The sequence below is a fragment of the Tachypleus tridentatus genome, chromosome 4, assembly GCF_004210375.1.
Source record: "Tachypleus tridentatus isolate NWPU-2018 chromosome 4, ASM421037v1, whole genome shotgun sequence".
Classification (NCBI taxonomy): Eukaryota; Metazoa; Arthropoda; class Merostomata; order Xiphosura; family Limulidae; genus Tachypleus; species Tachypleus tridentatus.
The window spans coordinates 66,022,972-66,038,606 of NC_134828.1; the positions used below are offsets into that span (position 1 = coordinate 66,022,972).

The 15,635-nt window shown below is 34.0% G+C and overlaps 1 protein-coding gene across 2 annotated transcripts in view; it reads left to right on the forward strand.

Moving 5' to 3' along the window:
• The window catches only part of LOC143249331 (arrestin domain-containing protein 2-like), a 93,480-nt gene that overhangs the window by 68,885 nt on the left and 8,960 nt on the right, over window positions 1–15,635 (forward strand). For both annotated transcript variants that reach the window (XM_076498978.1, XM_076498977.1), the window contains 2 exons: window positions 13,573–13,752; window positions 14,528–14,725. In XM_076498978.1, coding sequence (XP_076355093.1) covers window positions 13,573–13,752; window positions 14,528–14,725 — 378 coding nt within the window. The remainder of the gene's footprint in view (window positions 1–13,572; window positions 13,753–14,527; window positions 14,726–15,635) is intronic.

Sequence of the window (15,635 nt, forward strand, 5' to 3'; positions counted from 1 at the left end):
AGCCTCAGGTGTTACTTTCTGTAACAGAAACTATTTACTCTCCCACAAGGTAGTATGTATGGTGCTCTACCTCACCTCGCACCCCCCTCCCAGTGGTACAGCCGCATGTCTGCGGACTTGCAACGCTAGAATCTGGGTTTCGATACTCGTGATGGGCAGAGTACAGAGAGTCCATTGTCTGACGATATTTCAACTGTCGTATGGAGCAGACGTATTTCCAGAAACCTATGTTTGTTTGGTGTTAAGCCTAAAGCTACACAATATGTTTTTGTGCTCTGCCCATTGCAGGTATCAAAAGCCAGTTTCTAGTATTGTAAGCCCAAAGACATATCGCTGTCCGACTGCGGAGGTGTATTCCAGAAACCTGTGATCCAGTTTTGAGCTACAGAGATAACGTGGACTATTAGATAATTTTGCTGTTTTTACTCAAATTTATTTCCGTTTTGAAAGAGTCAAAATGAGTTTGTGAATCATCGTAGCTATCTTATCTTAAGTATTTCATTTTCTGCTCTCGTGTTTACCATATTTTATTTAATTTCTCTTGACTTTCAGTTTTATCTTATTCAATTTTTGTCTTGGTACAATTTGTTCCGTAATTAAATTTGCACAACAACACAATAGTCCAACCAAACGATCAGCAGAAAGAACGAAATTTGTTTGCCATGAGAAAAATGTCTTGTCTTTTTCCTTGCATATATCATCAAACCAATTTGTCCTCTTCATACTAGTTCTACGAATCTCCAGTTATTGAGAGGATGAGGCAAATGCGTACTTACGTTAATCCTCAGTACCCCACATTAACACACGTACTGTGATGTTATTCTTAATTTGTTGCTGTCTAACCGTTTAAATGTATTTTCAAGACAGCTGGTATGGATATTAGCACTTTAATTAAAATAAAGTACAGAATAACGTTTCGACCTTTATAGGTCATCTTAAAGTTGACCAAAGAAGGTCGAAATATTGTTCTGCACTTTATTTTAATTAAAATGCTAATACTCATAACAGCCGTTTTGAGAATACATTTTTACTTGGGGTTTCTCGTTATTACGAATGTCTAGCTGTTTGTTCAGTTTCTTTATCAGTTATAATACTTATTAGTTTGTTATTGAAATTATGTTCACCTTAAGTTTAATTGGAAATAAAACTGGGCTAATGTTAACGACCCTGTTGAATTATGTATAAGCTTAACAGCAATAATGTATAAACACAAACTCATTGTTTAAATTTTTGTGTAGAATATATGTAACTTTTCATTGTGACACTTCATATCAGTCGTTATCTCTAATGTAGAGAATTATAGAAAACTATAATAATGTTTTTGTTCGCAGCTTTGTTTATGATCCAATAGAAACAATAGACTAGATAAGCAGCTATAAGTCTTCTTTTGCATGTAAGTTTATCTTAAACAATGTATTTATGCACACAAATATTTTCAACGCTTTAATCGTTTTTGTTTCTTTGTAGTTAAGTAAAAAGCTACCATTGATATCATAATCCAGTGTCTAGCGTTATAAATCTGCAGACTTACTGCTATGCCACTGGAAACACAGGAGTTTAAAATTACATAAACAATTTATTTTAAATAACTCTTGAAAGCTATTTAAAATTTCGGTAGACCTTTAACATTTGATAAAACTACTGTTTATCGATAAAAGGCATTAGGGCTTGTTGCTACAACGGGAGTTTACAGTGCTGTTAATTATTCACAGCTTATTGTTTGTCTTCTCTTTAAATAACTTCAATTCTAAAAACAGTTTTTTAGAATTGAAGTCATACTGTGAGAGAAAAAAAGATTTCTAAAAAACAGGGTAGCTCAATTGAGAATTTTTAATAAAAGTTTGTCTTCCTTTTTTTTTTAATCTAGTGAATATTAACTTCTATCTTCTGACTAGAACCAGGTTTATCACAATTTTACTTTGTTCGTAATAAGCACGTCAGTTGTCATGACAACCGAAGATGAAGCGAATGGAATAGACGTGGCAAAGACAGATAAAACAATCTAGTGACAAAATAGCACTCATGCAGAACATAGAAGCATGCATCAGATAAGTGCCAATATAACTTCCAGGTGGTCCCTAGCTATATGAAGGCGTGAGCAGATACTTGCGTAGAATCAAGGTTTCCATAGTAACAGTCTTCATGCAGGTAAACAGAAATAACTGTATGGGCGTTTCGCTTTAAAGATTATTTGTACACGTAGGACCAGTTTTTACATTAAATTGGGTTACACTAAATTAGGTTTTGTAATCTAGACTTACTACAGGGAAAAAGAAATAGTTTTTTTTTATTAAGTCTGAAAGATAAACTTACTGGATTTAACTTCGCTACGGGTTACGTAAAAAACAAAACTAATTAGTGTGTTTTGTTGATTAAATTCTTCAGTAAAAACTGACACACCTCATCTGTATATGCGGGTACCGCGATTTAGGAAAGTTGTGACTGTTGTAAGCAGACTTCATGACACATTATCTATACACGGGATTTAGGAGCGTTGCTATTTCCTTTTAAACATGCATTTTGACACATCTTATCTATACACGGGATTTAGAAACATTGTTGTGTTCTTTGTAAACATACACCATGATACATGTTATCTATACACAGGATTTAGGCTTAGGTATAAGAATCAACTGTAATATGAAAAAATATGGAATCGTTTCGTAATGCCCCACTTTTTGTTCTATGTAAAAAGGGCCGTAATTCTCATACCACCCGCCATTCTTATATTGGATAACCTTCAGATTTTTGTCAGGTGTGGCTGAGAAGTTAGTGTGGTCGAATTGTAAGTTCAGTAGTTTGTATTTCACTGCTCGTTGTCGCAAAATAGCTCTCTTCACGTTGGAGCCCTGTGTACGCTATAAGAGTGACAGTCAGTTTCGGACAGTAGTTGACTATGAATATACTGTTGATTAGTTTGTCTTTCCTCTAGAATACCAGTTCAAAATTAGTTTTCGCTATGCACAGATAACCATTTATGTAAGTCTGTGTGAGTATTCTGAAATGGTCAAAGTTTAGGTTTTCACGTTTTAGTGAATTGTTTTTCTATGGACACTTAGCGAGCTACGGAATCCATACACTTTCTGATCCCTACTTGGACACAATGACGTCATTTAGGCATTCTGTTTTTTGTGCCTGTGATTATGACGTTATCGACACTAATTCACGATTGTTAAAGAAACCCGATAATTTCGGAATTTAAAAAAAATGATTATTCAATCTGAAGTATATTTATGTCTGAAGTCTTGTTTTTGAGTTTATTTAATCATAATTTTACTGCTTTTTTCATATTATTTGTTTTATGGATACTGTAATTTTAAAAAGAGGTATCGTAATGTATAAAAGTTTTTTTTTTTTACAAAGATAGAAATTGTTTCCCCAGCCACGGACTTGTGTGAGCTATAACATAATTTGTTAGTGCAGCGATATAAACAAAGGTTTTTATGTTTTCTAGCAACTTATATGACGTGTTGTTTATTCTTTAAAGCTGTTTGTATTTGAATGCATTGTTGTGTTACAAAATTATTTTGTATTATGTGTGTGTAAACTGTGCAAAAGTCGACACAAAATCTGTACATCAATCATTATATTTGTGTTTTGTTTCTAACTTGAACTTGTAGCCTTTAAAGTGCGACATTTATGTTCTACATAACACAAACCATGTTGTTTTAAACATAATTCTTTTACAAGTTATATCTGTAATCAGAAGTACAATTTTTTCCTTTATTTTATTATTAAAAAAGGTCATAGGGACGGTGAGAAATTCTCTGAAAATGGTTTGTACAATTGTACTAAAAGATCTAGAATTGTGGATTATGATTTTGTAAAAGATAAGAACTTTACACTTATTTTAGCCGCGGCATAACAGCTCATAGAATTACTCTGAGTTTTTTAAGATGAAGTACAAATGTTTAGCACATAGCTTTGTTTGTTTGTTTTGAATTTCGAGCAAAGCCACACGAGGGCAATCTGCGTTAGCCGTCCCTAATTTAGCAGTGTAAAACTAGAGGGAAAGCATCTAGTCATCACCACCCACCGCTAACTCTTGGGCTACTCTTTTACCAACGAATAGTGGAATTGACCGTCACATTATAATGCACCCACGGCTGAAAGGGCGAGCATGTTTGATGCGATGGGGATGCGAATCCCCGACCCTTAGATTACGAGTCGAACGCCTTAACCCACCTGGCCATGCCGGGAAGCACATAGCTACCTCATTTCTTGAATAATTTGAGATCTAATAGAGTTTTGAACTCAGAAGGCTAAACTCTTTGATTTTTTGATTGATGTATTTGACCACGTTCTATGTATCATAGATTAATTCTGCTTAAAATAATTTCAATTCAAGAGTAGGCTGGTGAAGACCTTGGTATATGGTATATTGGTATCCAACAAAATCGGATTGAGTATACACGTATCACAAGCTTGATATTGTTTGCGCTCAAAAAATATAGCTAACAGAAGGAAAAAAGTCTCATAGATTAATTTACTCTAATCATGCCTAAAAGAATTTCAAATGCCGTGGCTATTGAGGATTCTCTCTTGTTTAATTAAATAATAATAATAAATAATAAGTAAGACAAATGGTCCAAACATAACTGAACTCTAGACTTGTTTAATGTTTTACTTGAACATAATACGTTAGTGATTTTGACCCGAAATGACTTTTTCAACTAAGTAATTTTATTTTGCGAAGTAGGAGTAACGTGCACGCTCAGTAATTTGATGAAATGTAGAAAACAAATGAATGTTTAAATCTGTCTTTTTAATTTTGTGTTTATTTCACTGACTCTAAAAATGGAATTAAGTTGTTGTGATTAATAAATAAGTCATTTATTCATAGGATATCACAAGCAAAGTGTGATAAATAATAACAAAACTTACCATAATCACCAAGAGAAAAGTTGTTTTACCAAATGCCAATATAACTTTCTCGGCTTCTAGGCTACTGACAATGTGTCCCTTTATACCGTATAGAACAATTCTAATTTCAATTAGAAATAGTTCTTAGCTTTGTGCCAAAATTCTGCGATCCATTTACAAATTCTGAAATTAAAAAATAACAATAACAAAGGTTAGATTTGTTGGCATATAGAACACTACATAAAATTGTAAACTTCAACCATACTTATTGTTGTAGAAGTTTAACGCTGTTGACGAGAAACTGCATAACACTTGATGTACTTTTCTTGTAATTAAGTATCCTGCAAAGTGTCAATTTCTAAAGTAAAAGCATTTGGTTATTTAAAAAATAAAACCTGTTTAGCGGTAATTGAAATTGAGCATGTTTGTTCAGAAGAAACAAGTTTAAAAGAATATATATAGAAATTTTCTCACTGTCAAATACTTTTGAGGTTCTATGCAAAATTTGAAATAGCCAGTTTGATGGTTATGACTGAAATTTAGGCACTGTTTTATTACGCTTGAATTCTACATCTTTAAAATTGCTTCTTAAACTTACGTTTTCATAAACCCTACCAATTAAGAAATTAAGTGCATGTTTAATTAAAATAACTAATTTTGTTAACATACCATTAAAATTATTTGCATTATGGAATGCATGTCAACATTCCACTCAACGTTTTAGCTTAATGAAGCTGAATTACATCACAACAAAGAATTTAGAGTACCTTAAACCACGCGCATTTCTGGAATGTGTAACTGTTATGAGTTTCGGAGTTTACATATAACAGTTTACATATAACAGCCATCGGGTAGATTTCGTTGAGCTTCGACTTCATGTTTAGAGTTGAAATGAAGTGTGTGAAACAGATCCCCTCATGATTTACGGATCTAGAACCTTAATGAACAGTCATTTATATCAGAAAGTTTGTGACTTTTGCAACCCTCTTCGTTAAGCCCAATCTAGATGTTATCCATCTCTTATTTAATTTTCTTGAAGGGTAGATGCTGAATACTTACTGTTTGGGGGGACGCCGTTATTCATATTCCAATCTGCACTGTATTTGTCTTTCTCAGTAGTTTGGAAGGCTTGAAACTCCATACTGTTGAGCTCTAAAATGTATAATAGGGTGTATCAATTAGCTCTGTTAGACATTTGTTGGTATGTTTTTAATTAATTCACTATTTACTATTAACAGTTTTACTGTTTTTCTTCTTTTTATTATTTTAACTATTATAATCTACAGTCTGGTTTCTAACCGGTTTGAAATTTTAGTTTGGTAAACCACTGTGTTTATCTGAACATGTTAAAGAAGGCATATTCACCAGCAAAGTTTGGAAATGTAAACTTTAAAAATTGGAGAGGAAATCTATAACAATGACACTTTTTAAAAGAAAATCTTCATAGTTTACAGTATTTGTCAAAAGGATATCAGTATTTCAAATAAACTCTGTAGTGGCAGTGGTAATATTATATAAACGTTTACTTTCAAAGCCATCGAAAACTATCAAAGCTACAACAAAAAGTTTCTTAAAGGTACCTTTGCAATCTTTTTATATTGTCAGATCCCTTATAGATACTGATTTCTGCCTCTTTTACAATTAGAAGTGTATATTATTATAAAGGAAATTCATCGTACTTTATAAGAACTGTTCTTGGAGTTACATCTCCTATCACCCTCTTTCATGTTCACTCTGATGGAACTGGTTACATACTTTTGTCTGACACTGTAATTTCCATTACCACAAGTTTCTGTGAAAGGAGACGATGCCGGTCCTGCACCTCTTGTCTCTCTGTTGTTTTATAATAGGTGCTTACACTCAACAGAACATCATCACTTAACCAGTCAATACATATTGGGTCCTCCACAACAAAGACAACTGATCTCTAAGATATTCTAATTTTTCTAACATGTTTTTGGGGATTGATTATAAAGTCTGATACAATCTCGGTGTACTGTTCTTTTCATCTTCATTATCGATTCTTTTTAAAATCTCTATCAATAGTATATTTTTCTGAAGTGAAAACCCGCAATCAATGAAAATTATACTTGTTTCCTGCCATGATTTCCAGAAGCTTTAAGGTACTGATCAAGCTTCTCATTATTTCCAATTACTTTTATAGGAGGCCAGTACCTGAAAATAAACCCGTTATAGCACTTATCTGTGGTACCTGTGCGTGTATGTCATGTTTGGTTCCATTAGCCTTTGCTTGTGAGTGTGGTTTGGTTCGGTCTTTTTTTAATTTTCCCAAAAGCTACTAAAGAGCTATCTAAAATCATTCCTAGTTTAGAAGTGATAGATTAGAGGGAAGGCATCAGATCAGCACCACCTACTGCCAACTCTTGAGCTACTCTTTATCAGCAAATAGTGATATTGACCTTCACTTATAACACTCCTACAGCTGAAAGGATGAGTATGTTCGGAAATGAGATTCGAATCTGTGTCACACATATTGCAAATCGAGCGCCCAAACCTCCAGGCCAGGATAGGACTATAACAGAAAATGTATGTGTATATTGTATTTGTTAAGCATTATAATTTATCCCGGACGAGCCTTCAATTTATTAGGTTACGTATTGCGATTTAAAATAGCTTGAAATTGGGTTAAACTGTAATTTGGATTTAGATGTTAATTAAATGTAGAGATGTATCAAATTTATTATATTTGCCAACAAGATTGATACAAACAGTTTTCGTTTTTAGCACAAATGTATTTTAATATGCAATTAATGATACATTTTATAATAACGGTTATTACAAATAATGATTTATATACAAAAGTTTTACAAAGTTACAAACAATAATGAGTCTTCTATCTGGTCCAGAACTGAATATTTTATCGATGGTTTATGATGAATGAATTAAGTTCAAGTTGATATTGGTACAATTCACTTAACGGGTAGCTATCTAGCTCTTCACTGATCGCGCGTGAGTTTTTCACCGTTGAAGTTTTGATTGATTGATTGTTTGGAATTAAACACAACGCTGCACAGTGGGTTATCTTTGCTCTGCCCACCACGAATATCGAAATCTATAAACGTTCCTAGTCAAGTATCTGTAGCTTCCCGCATAATAACTGTTAATCACAGTTATAACTTCTGAGGTTTATTGCAGCAAACCAACAATATATACTGTCCTTTGCTGTGTCGCATTGGTTTATAAATGTGAGAATATAGTTTTCAGAAATTTCAGCGAAAGCAACAATGCTGGTATTTACATACATGTATACATTGTTGATTCTTACACTCAATAATCTCCTAGAAATTTATTGAATGGGCGGAAATTTCGAAATAGACATTTAGCGGTATAAGTTACATGCATTTCGAAATATATATTTAACTGAAACAAGCATCAATATCAAAATAAATACATTATAGCAAATCTGTCACATATTATACAAAAGTCACATTAGACTATAGGCTGTGTCCGCCGAACATAGTAAATCCGAGGACTTACCACTTTCCCACAGTGGACAACATAAAAATAAGCATGTAAAAGTGACAATATTCAATGTGCATGATATCATATTTTTATTTTCATGCGAGACTACTGATAAAATTCTAGCACACCAACAAACAGTTCAGAACTGTAATGTAATGTAAGGTAATGTTCCTCAGTGGATCAGCAATATGTTTACGGACATGAAACACAAAAAATAGGGGTTCAATACCGCGTGCTGGACAGAGTGTAGATAGCTTATTGTATAGCTTTGCTGTAAAACATAACAAACAATTTAATAGAAAGGCTTGTTTGATTTCGGATTGCCTCGTAATACATAGCTGACCCGACACAGCCGGGCGATTAGAGCGTTCGCGTTATGCTAGCCCTTTCACCCATGTGGGTGCTATAATGTGACGTTCAGTTCTACTATTTGTTGGTAAAAGAGTAGCCCAAGAGTTGGAGGTGGGTGGTGATAACTGACTGCTTTTCTTCTAGTCTTCCACTGCTAGATTGGGAATGGTTATCGAAGATAACCATCGTGAAGCTTTGCCCATAGTTCAAACAGACAAAAAAAATGTTCGTAATTTTGAAATGACAGACTAGAGGAAAAGGTAAACAGCTAGCCAACAGAACCCACTGCTAACACTATTTTGACCGAATAGTACAGTCTGACTGTCACTTGTATAAAGTCCTCCAGAGTGACAGCAGTAAGCCTTCAGATTTACAACGCTAAAGGGAGGGGGGTAATAAATTATTCAGTGCTCGTGAAAGAGTCATGAAGGCTCACAACACACAACACAATAAAAATTTATTGAAATGACAATCAAATAATTTGATGATTGTTGTTAATAATAGTGTAACATGTTCTGTCGTTGTTCTTTGATGATTGTTTTTAATAATAGTGTAACATGTTCTGTCGTTGTTCTTTGATGATTGCTTTTAGTTATAGTCTAACATGTTCTGTCGTTGTTCTTTGATGATTGTTTTTAATAATAGTGTAACATGTTCTGTCGTTGTTCTTTGATGATTGTTTTTAATAATAGTGTAACATGTTCTGTCGTTGTTCTTTGATGATTGTTTTTAATTATAGTCTAACATGTTCTGTCGTTGTTCTTTGATGATTGTTTTTAATAATAGTGTAACATGTTCTGTCGTTGTTCTTTGATGATTGTTGCTCCGACTATTTTTCTTGTTCTTTGTTTAACTTTCTGTAAATATCTTCACGATTTTATTTTAATTTTTGTTTCTATCTCGTTCTTCTAAGTGTCGGCTTCTTTTTGTTGTTTTGTTTTTCTCTTTATTTGTATTTTCTATATACTTGACCTTCTCTTAATTGTGTATTATTTTTAATAATATTTCAATCTTGCGTCATGATCGGGTTGTCGTCACTTTGTAAGTTGAATCTTATTAAAGCTCTCTGTTATTTTCGTCAGTATAATTTCACTTATTACACCAGTGTTGTAAAGTATTCTATCATTTGGTAGGCGTTTCTAATTATTTGCTAAAAGAAATGAGTAGTCCTGCATAGCCATAATGAATTAGTATATTTCTCCAGTAATGTTTGTTACTGGGTAGGTTCTCTTTGACGGAACTTTTAGGCCTGCGTTTACAAACGAACGTTTTTCAACATAACTTCAGAAATTAATATAGTCCTAATACACTAATAATGTTTAAGAGAAATATTTTTTTGATTAGTACCAAATGATGAATAACTTATTGATTAGTTTAAAACACTAACCCTTATTGAATAACATTACTGGATCAATCTGCTATCGACCAACAAATACTCGGTATTCACTTACTGAACAATTAACTCACTTCTTATCAAATACTTTACTGATTATTCGGGTTTATAAATAATTCACTCCAATTTAGATATTAGACTATCGCATCGGTCCGACATGGCCAGGTGGTTAAGGCACTCGACCCGTAATCTGAGGGTCGCAGGTCCGAATCCTCGTCCCACCAAACATGCTCGCTCTTTTATCTGTAGGAGCGTCGTAAAACGACAAACAATCCCACTATTCGTTGGTAAAAGAGTATCCCAAGAGTTGACGGTGGGTGGTGATGGCTAGTTGCCTTTCCTCTAGTCTTACATTGCTAAATTACGGACGTCTAGCGAAGATAGCCCTCGAGCAGCTATGCGCGAAATTCAAAACAAACCAAACCAAACTATCGCATTATCATGATTAGCAGCTCCCTCTATCATAAACATGAATTTAACATTGCAAACTCCATATAATACGTAGAGATTTACTGATCATGTACTGTATACTGTGAAGTTATTCGAATCTGACCTAACCTTACATCCACGTCTCCTCAAGAAGTTCAGTACCCAATATGCCATCTTTCTTGTCCACTTGCTTTTTGCATCAATCCATCTTCTTTCTTCATCGCTGGAAGCAACTTCCAATGTTTCACTACCAAACAAAGCCAAACAATTATAATTGTAGAACGAGTGTCAGTCAACACACTGTAAGGTTTTCCTCTAGTAATTCCTGTGACTCGTAAATTATTTTCCTCAAATAATGAACTTCTTAACTTACAGCTACGATCGAAAGTGTTCATACCACTGCGTTGTGAGTAGTTTTTCCACATAACTTTCATAAAGTATCACGATTAGGATAATGAAGGTATAGTATATTATAAATATTATACTAAGACACATCTACATAAATTTTTATTTAAATTGAACGACAATTAAACTGTTTATAAACAAATAACCAAACATAGGAGGAGCAGAAAGTGTTCGTGCGTCTACTTTAATGGTCAGTTGTGTAGCCTTTCAGGTGAATTACTTGGCGCAATCTCTCCTCCTAGCCCTCCATGATCATTTGACAGTACTCGACTGGTATTTTCTTCCATTCTTCTTTACAGAAAGACTCCAACTCTTGCAAGTTTTTCGAATGACGCTGATGACCCCTGGTCTTCAACTCATGCCAAACGTTTTCAATTGGGTTGAGATTGGGTGATTGCAATGGCCACTCCAGAACGCTTATATGGTTCCTTTGCAACCAGGATTGCACATATTTCGATGTGTGCTTAAGGTCATTGTCGTGCTGAAAGATCAAACGACGCCCAAGCCGCAAGTTCCGAGCATCATTCTTGATATAAGTGGCTAATATATCAACGTACCCTTTTTTTGTAACATGTGCGTAACTGTAGAGATGCTTACTTCAACGCCAATTTCCCTTACCAGTTTCTGTATGTCATTATGTGTTAAACGAAGGTTCCTACTAACTTCTCTGAGAACCTTCCTCTTGGTTCTCTCTGGAATTTTGGTGAGGCGTCCGGAACGAGGGAGGTTAGCAGTTGATCCTGTAAGCTTAAACTTGACAATTATGCTTTGAACAGTAGATTTTGGCACATTAAGTTGTGTAGCAATATCGGAAATAGACACATGAGACTTGTATTTTACAATAATTTGGATTTTTAAATCACTGGACAGTTGTTTCCTGTTCGCCATGATGACCAAGTAGACAATGACGGAGACGGCGCTAAATTGCCGGAAGTAAATTTTTTGTTGGATAAATTATGAACCCACTGCTTAGTTCTGGAATGGTTTAATGTAGTTTATTTGCCAAACTGAAAAACATTTTACGGGGATAAAGTTTTTTTTCATACGTTCTGAGCTGTACGAACACTTCCTGCTCCTCCTATTTTTGGTTATTTGTTTATAAACAGTTTATTTGTCGTTTAATTTACATAAAAAATTATGTAGGTGTGTGTTAGTTTCATATTTATAATACACCATACTTCTAGTAGCCTACTCGTAATACTTTTTTAAGTTATGAGCAAAAAATCACTCGGGACGCAGGTGTACGAACACTTTGTGTGATAATCAGTGATGTCGAGAAAACCCACTTGTAGAGAAATATATTTATGTAAAAACGGCTCGTTTGGGTTGAGAAAATATTTTACGTAGAGGAGCGAACAACGTTTCGACCTTCTTCGGCCATTGTCAGGTTCACAAAGAGTTAAAAAAGAGACGGCAGGTAGAGTAATTGGTCATCGATAACCTAATCGATATTATAGTCTGCCACGTATAAATGCCTGAGTTCGTGCTTGTCACTCCATGCGATTCTAGAAATATAGTCATACAAGGTTAGATAAGTAGTGGTATTTCGTTGCATGATAGATTTATTTATTTTTATATTAGCTTAAGTATAAACATTAATCTTTTTTTGTGGGGGAGGTGAGTGGTCCTACTTGTTCAGATCTTTATAATATACATTTTAGAGATTGTTTAGTAAACTTGGGATTTTCATAACATGCATCTCATTTTAGAACACTACATTACGAGAACTTATTCCGATCAAAAAAAAAATTAAAATAGAGTACGGACGCCATAACACGAAAGTTCTCGCGAGTAACGAATTATTTTCGTATTCGTTTATGAATACTTAACGCGTTTAAAGAGCAGGTACAAGTTTGTTGTTGTTTTGAATTAAGCACTAAGCTACATAATGGGATATCGGTGCTCTACCCACCACCGGTATCGAAACCCGGTTTCTAGTGTGTGACATACCGTTGAGCCACTTGGGGGCGAGCAGGTACAAACCTTTACATTTATGAACATTGTTAAGCAATTAGAATAAATATTTTATGGGAACCGCGTTGATGAAATTTAGTTTCAAGCATGAAAAAATAATAAATGAGTAGTGGATTAACCTAAGCATTTTAAGCGTATCTTTTTATTACCTCTTCTCGCGCATGAGAAAAGTAACAAAACATCACATATCAAAATGAATCCCAAAGGAGGACTATGGAAGCTAAATGCCATTGAACAGCTAAAAATTTGATAATAATAGATCACGTAATTGAACAGTTCTAACATATATCTTCGAACATATAATTTCCAAGGTGCAAGATAAACTGGCATTCCACTACAGCTAAGTACAAAATGTCGTATTATTATCGCATTACACTTTAAATTAATGACTGTGAAATAAGTTTGGGAATTACAATTTATGATACTTTGGCATAAAACTAATGTACTAAACACGAGGTTAATAATATTTAGGCATGTACCCGAAATTCGTATTTGATAATACTAGAAGCATACATCTAGGATTTTATATTCTTCATGTTTAGAAGTTTTCGATTGAAAAACAAAAGTCTCGGTATTACCACATTACATATGTAATAAGGTTTTAGTTGAACTTAGAAAGATGTCTTCCAATTCATTTTCAAAATACCCCTATGAAAGTTTTACTTATAATTTAGAAACCTATGGTTGGACACGACAAACGCTCCATCTGTTGCCTCTGTTGTAAACGAGGAGTAGTAAGTCTTCGAAGCGCCCTCGAGCGGTCAGCATATTGCTGCGGAGAAAGTATTCGGTTAAAAGCAGACATAGACAACCAGAGCGAAGAAGTGGTTCGCCTGAAACTCAGATTAGTACAGGTAAAAGTATTAATCTGATATTTTCAAGAAAGTGTCTGTATTAACAGTTGTGGAGCGCGTTAGGAAATATCCCAGTTTTCGCTAAACAGAACTGATTTAGAGGAAAACAACAACAATTACAAAAAAGCAATCATGATGTGCAGTATTTTTAAAAATGTAAATTAAAATATTTCTTAATGGTTATAAAACAGTGAAGCATTAAGTAATATGGTATAAAAATAAGAGTAAAAAATTGTTACGTCTAATGACACTAGGTATTAGTTGGTATTTCGCTATATCTTAAAACTTTAATATAAATAATAAGTTTAATTTGATAATTAAAATCCATTTAACATTTACCTTTGTAAACTTCAGAATTTGCAATACTGATAATTAAACAGTTTTTTTTTCTTTTTAAAAACAACATGTTAACAATGTTTTCTGGTTAGCAGCAGTATATCAACAACAACTTGTAATTTGGAGGTTTCAGTTTCCTACATCCTAGAATTTTTCTTAAAATATCAATACACACTATTTGTTATAACAACTAGAAAAAAATAATTGATTTTTCTTTCTACAAGCATTGAAATGTTTATTAAATTAAATTACATTAGGAAGCTTACGCATCAATCTAGTTTGATCTCGAAAAATATCTTTACTTGACACGCTAGTTCATGTAGAGTTTTTGTTATTTTAGAAGTAGCGCAGTTACTTTAATAGCATTAAAAATGTCAAAAGCATGATTAGACTGTTAGTTTTAGAAATTAAGTTTTTTTTTTTCATTGTAATCCTCAAGTATGTGGAATTTTTCATCGACCGTGGGGTTCTTGGAATCAACAAGGAATCAAACCACACAGTTTTGGAGTATCGGGGCGACCCCATTGGACCCCAGACCAGGTCAAAATTCGACAGTACGAACAGTCTTGTGGTACCTGTTATGCCCCCCACACTAATAGGCATCTGCCGTCTTCTTCAGATCTACTACGTTTTAAAGGTTAGGTATTGATTTCAAGACTAGATGGTTACATAATTTTTGACATGTTTTAGTACCGAAATCAATCGCCATGGCAATCAGACTTCCAGTGGAGGTACATTAGAGCATGCGTGGAATGTTAAAGCAAACGACACTCGCTCTGTGGAGAGCTTCAGCACGTTCACTAATAAATAGTAATAATTTGTTAGCATAATTTCCAGACACCAAATATATTGTGTTTTAATTCAGTATTCGATTATTTGCGGTAATATACGAGCACGATATACTGAGTCGCCAAGCGTGTCTTGATGGCTTTGTTTTGCTATTCACTCTAGCTTCGGGAAATTACAAAGCATAATGAAAACACATCCACTGACATGTTTTCAGCGGTGCTTTCTCTCTCGTGATATTTGTCTGCCACGTTTTATAATTAGTTATCTAGTGATTACGTGTTATTTAACTAATTTAATTTGTTGATGTTCAGAATTGTGCTACATCTTATTTACTACTTCATTAGAACGCAGATCAATCAAGTAAGTAATAGATTACTTGTAAAGGCCAAGTAGTGATAGTAAAGTTATTAATCTACAAACAAGTGAATATGAATAAAGCTGTCCAATTTTCAACACGGTTGATGATGAGGGCGTGTCTTGTGGAAACATTGTTATTAGATCGATAGAATGAAAATAAAACAATAATATCTGTTATCAAAATCTAAAACCAGTGAAAATCGAAATGGAAGGAATACATCTACCTTTAGGAAAAGCTATTTGCCAACAACGCTGTCAGCTGATACCTGGGAAAGACAATGGATAGAGTTCAGAAGTGCAACAGGTGTTATACTGTGCCACAACTCACTGATTCTTTCCAAAACGATCAAGATTCAACTACCTCTAGCTGTGTGATAAAAAAACATTACAAACATTATTAT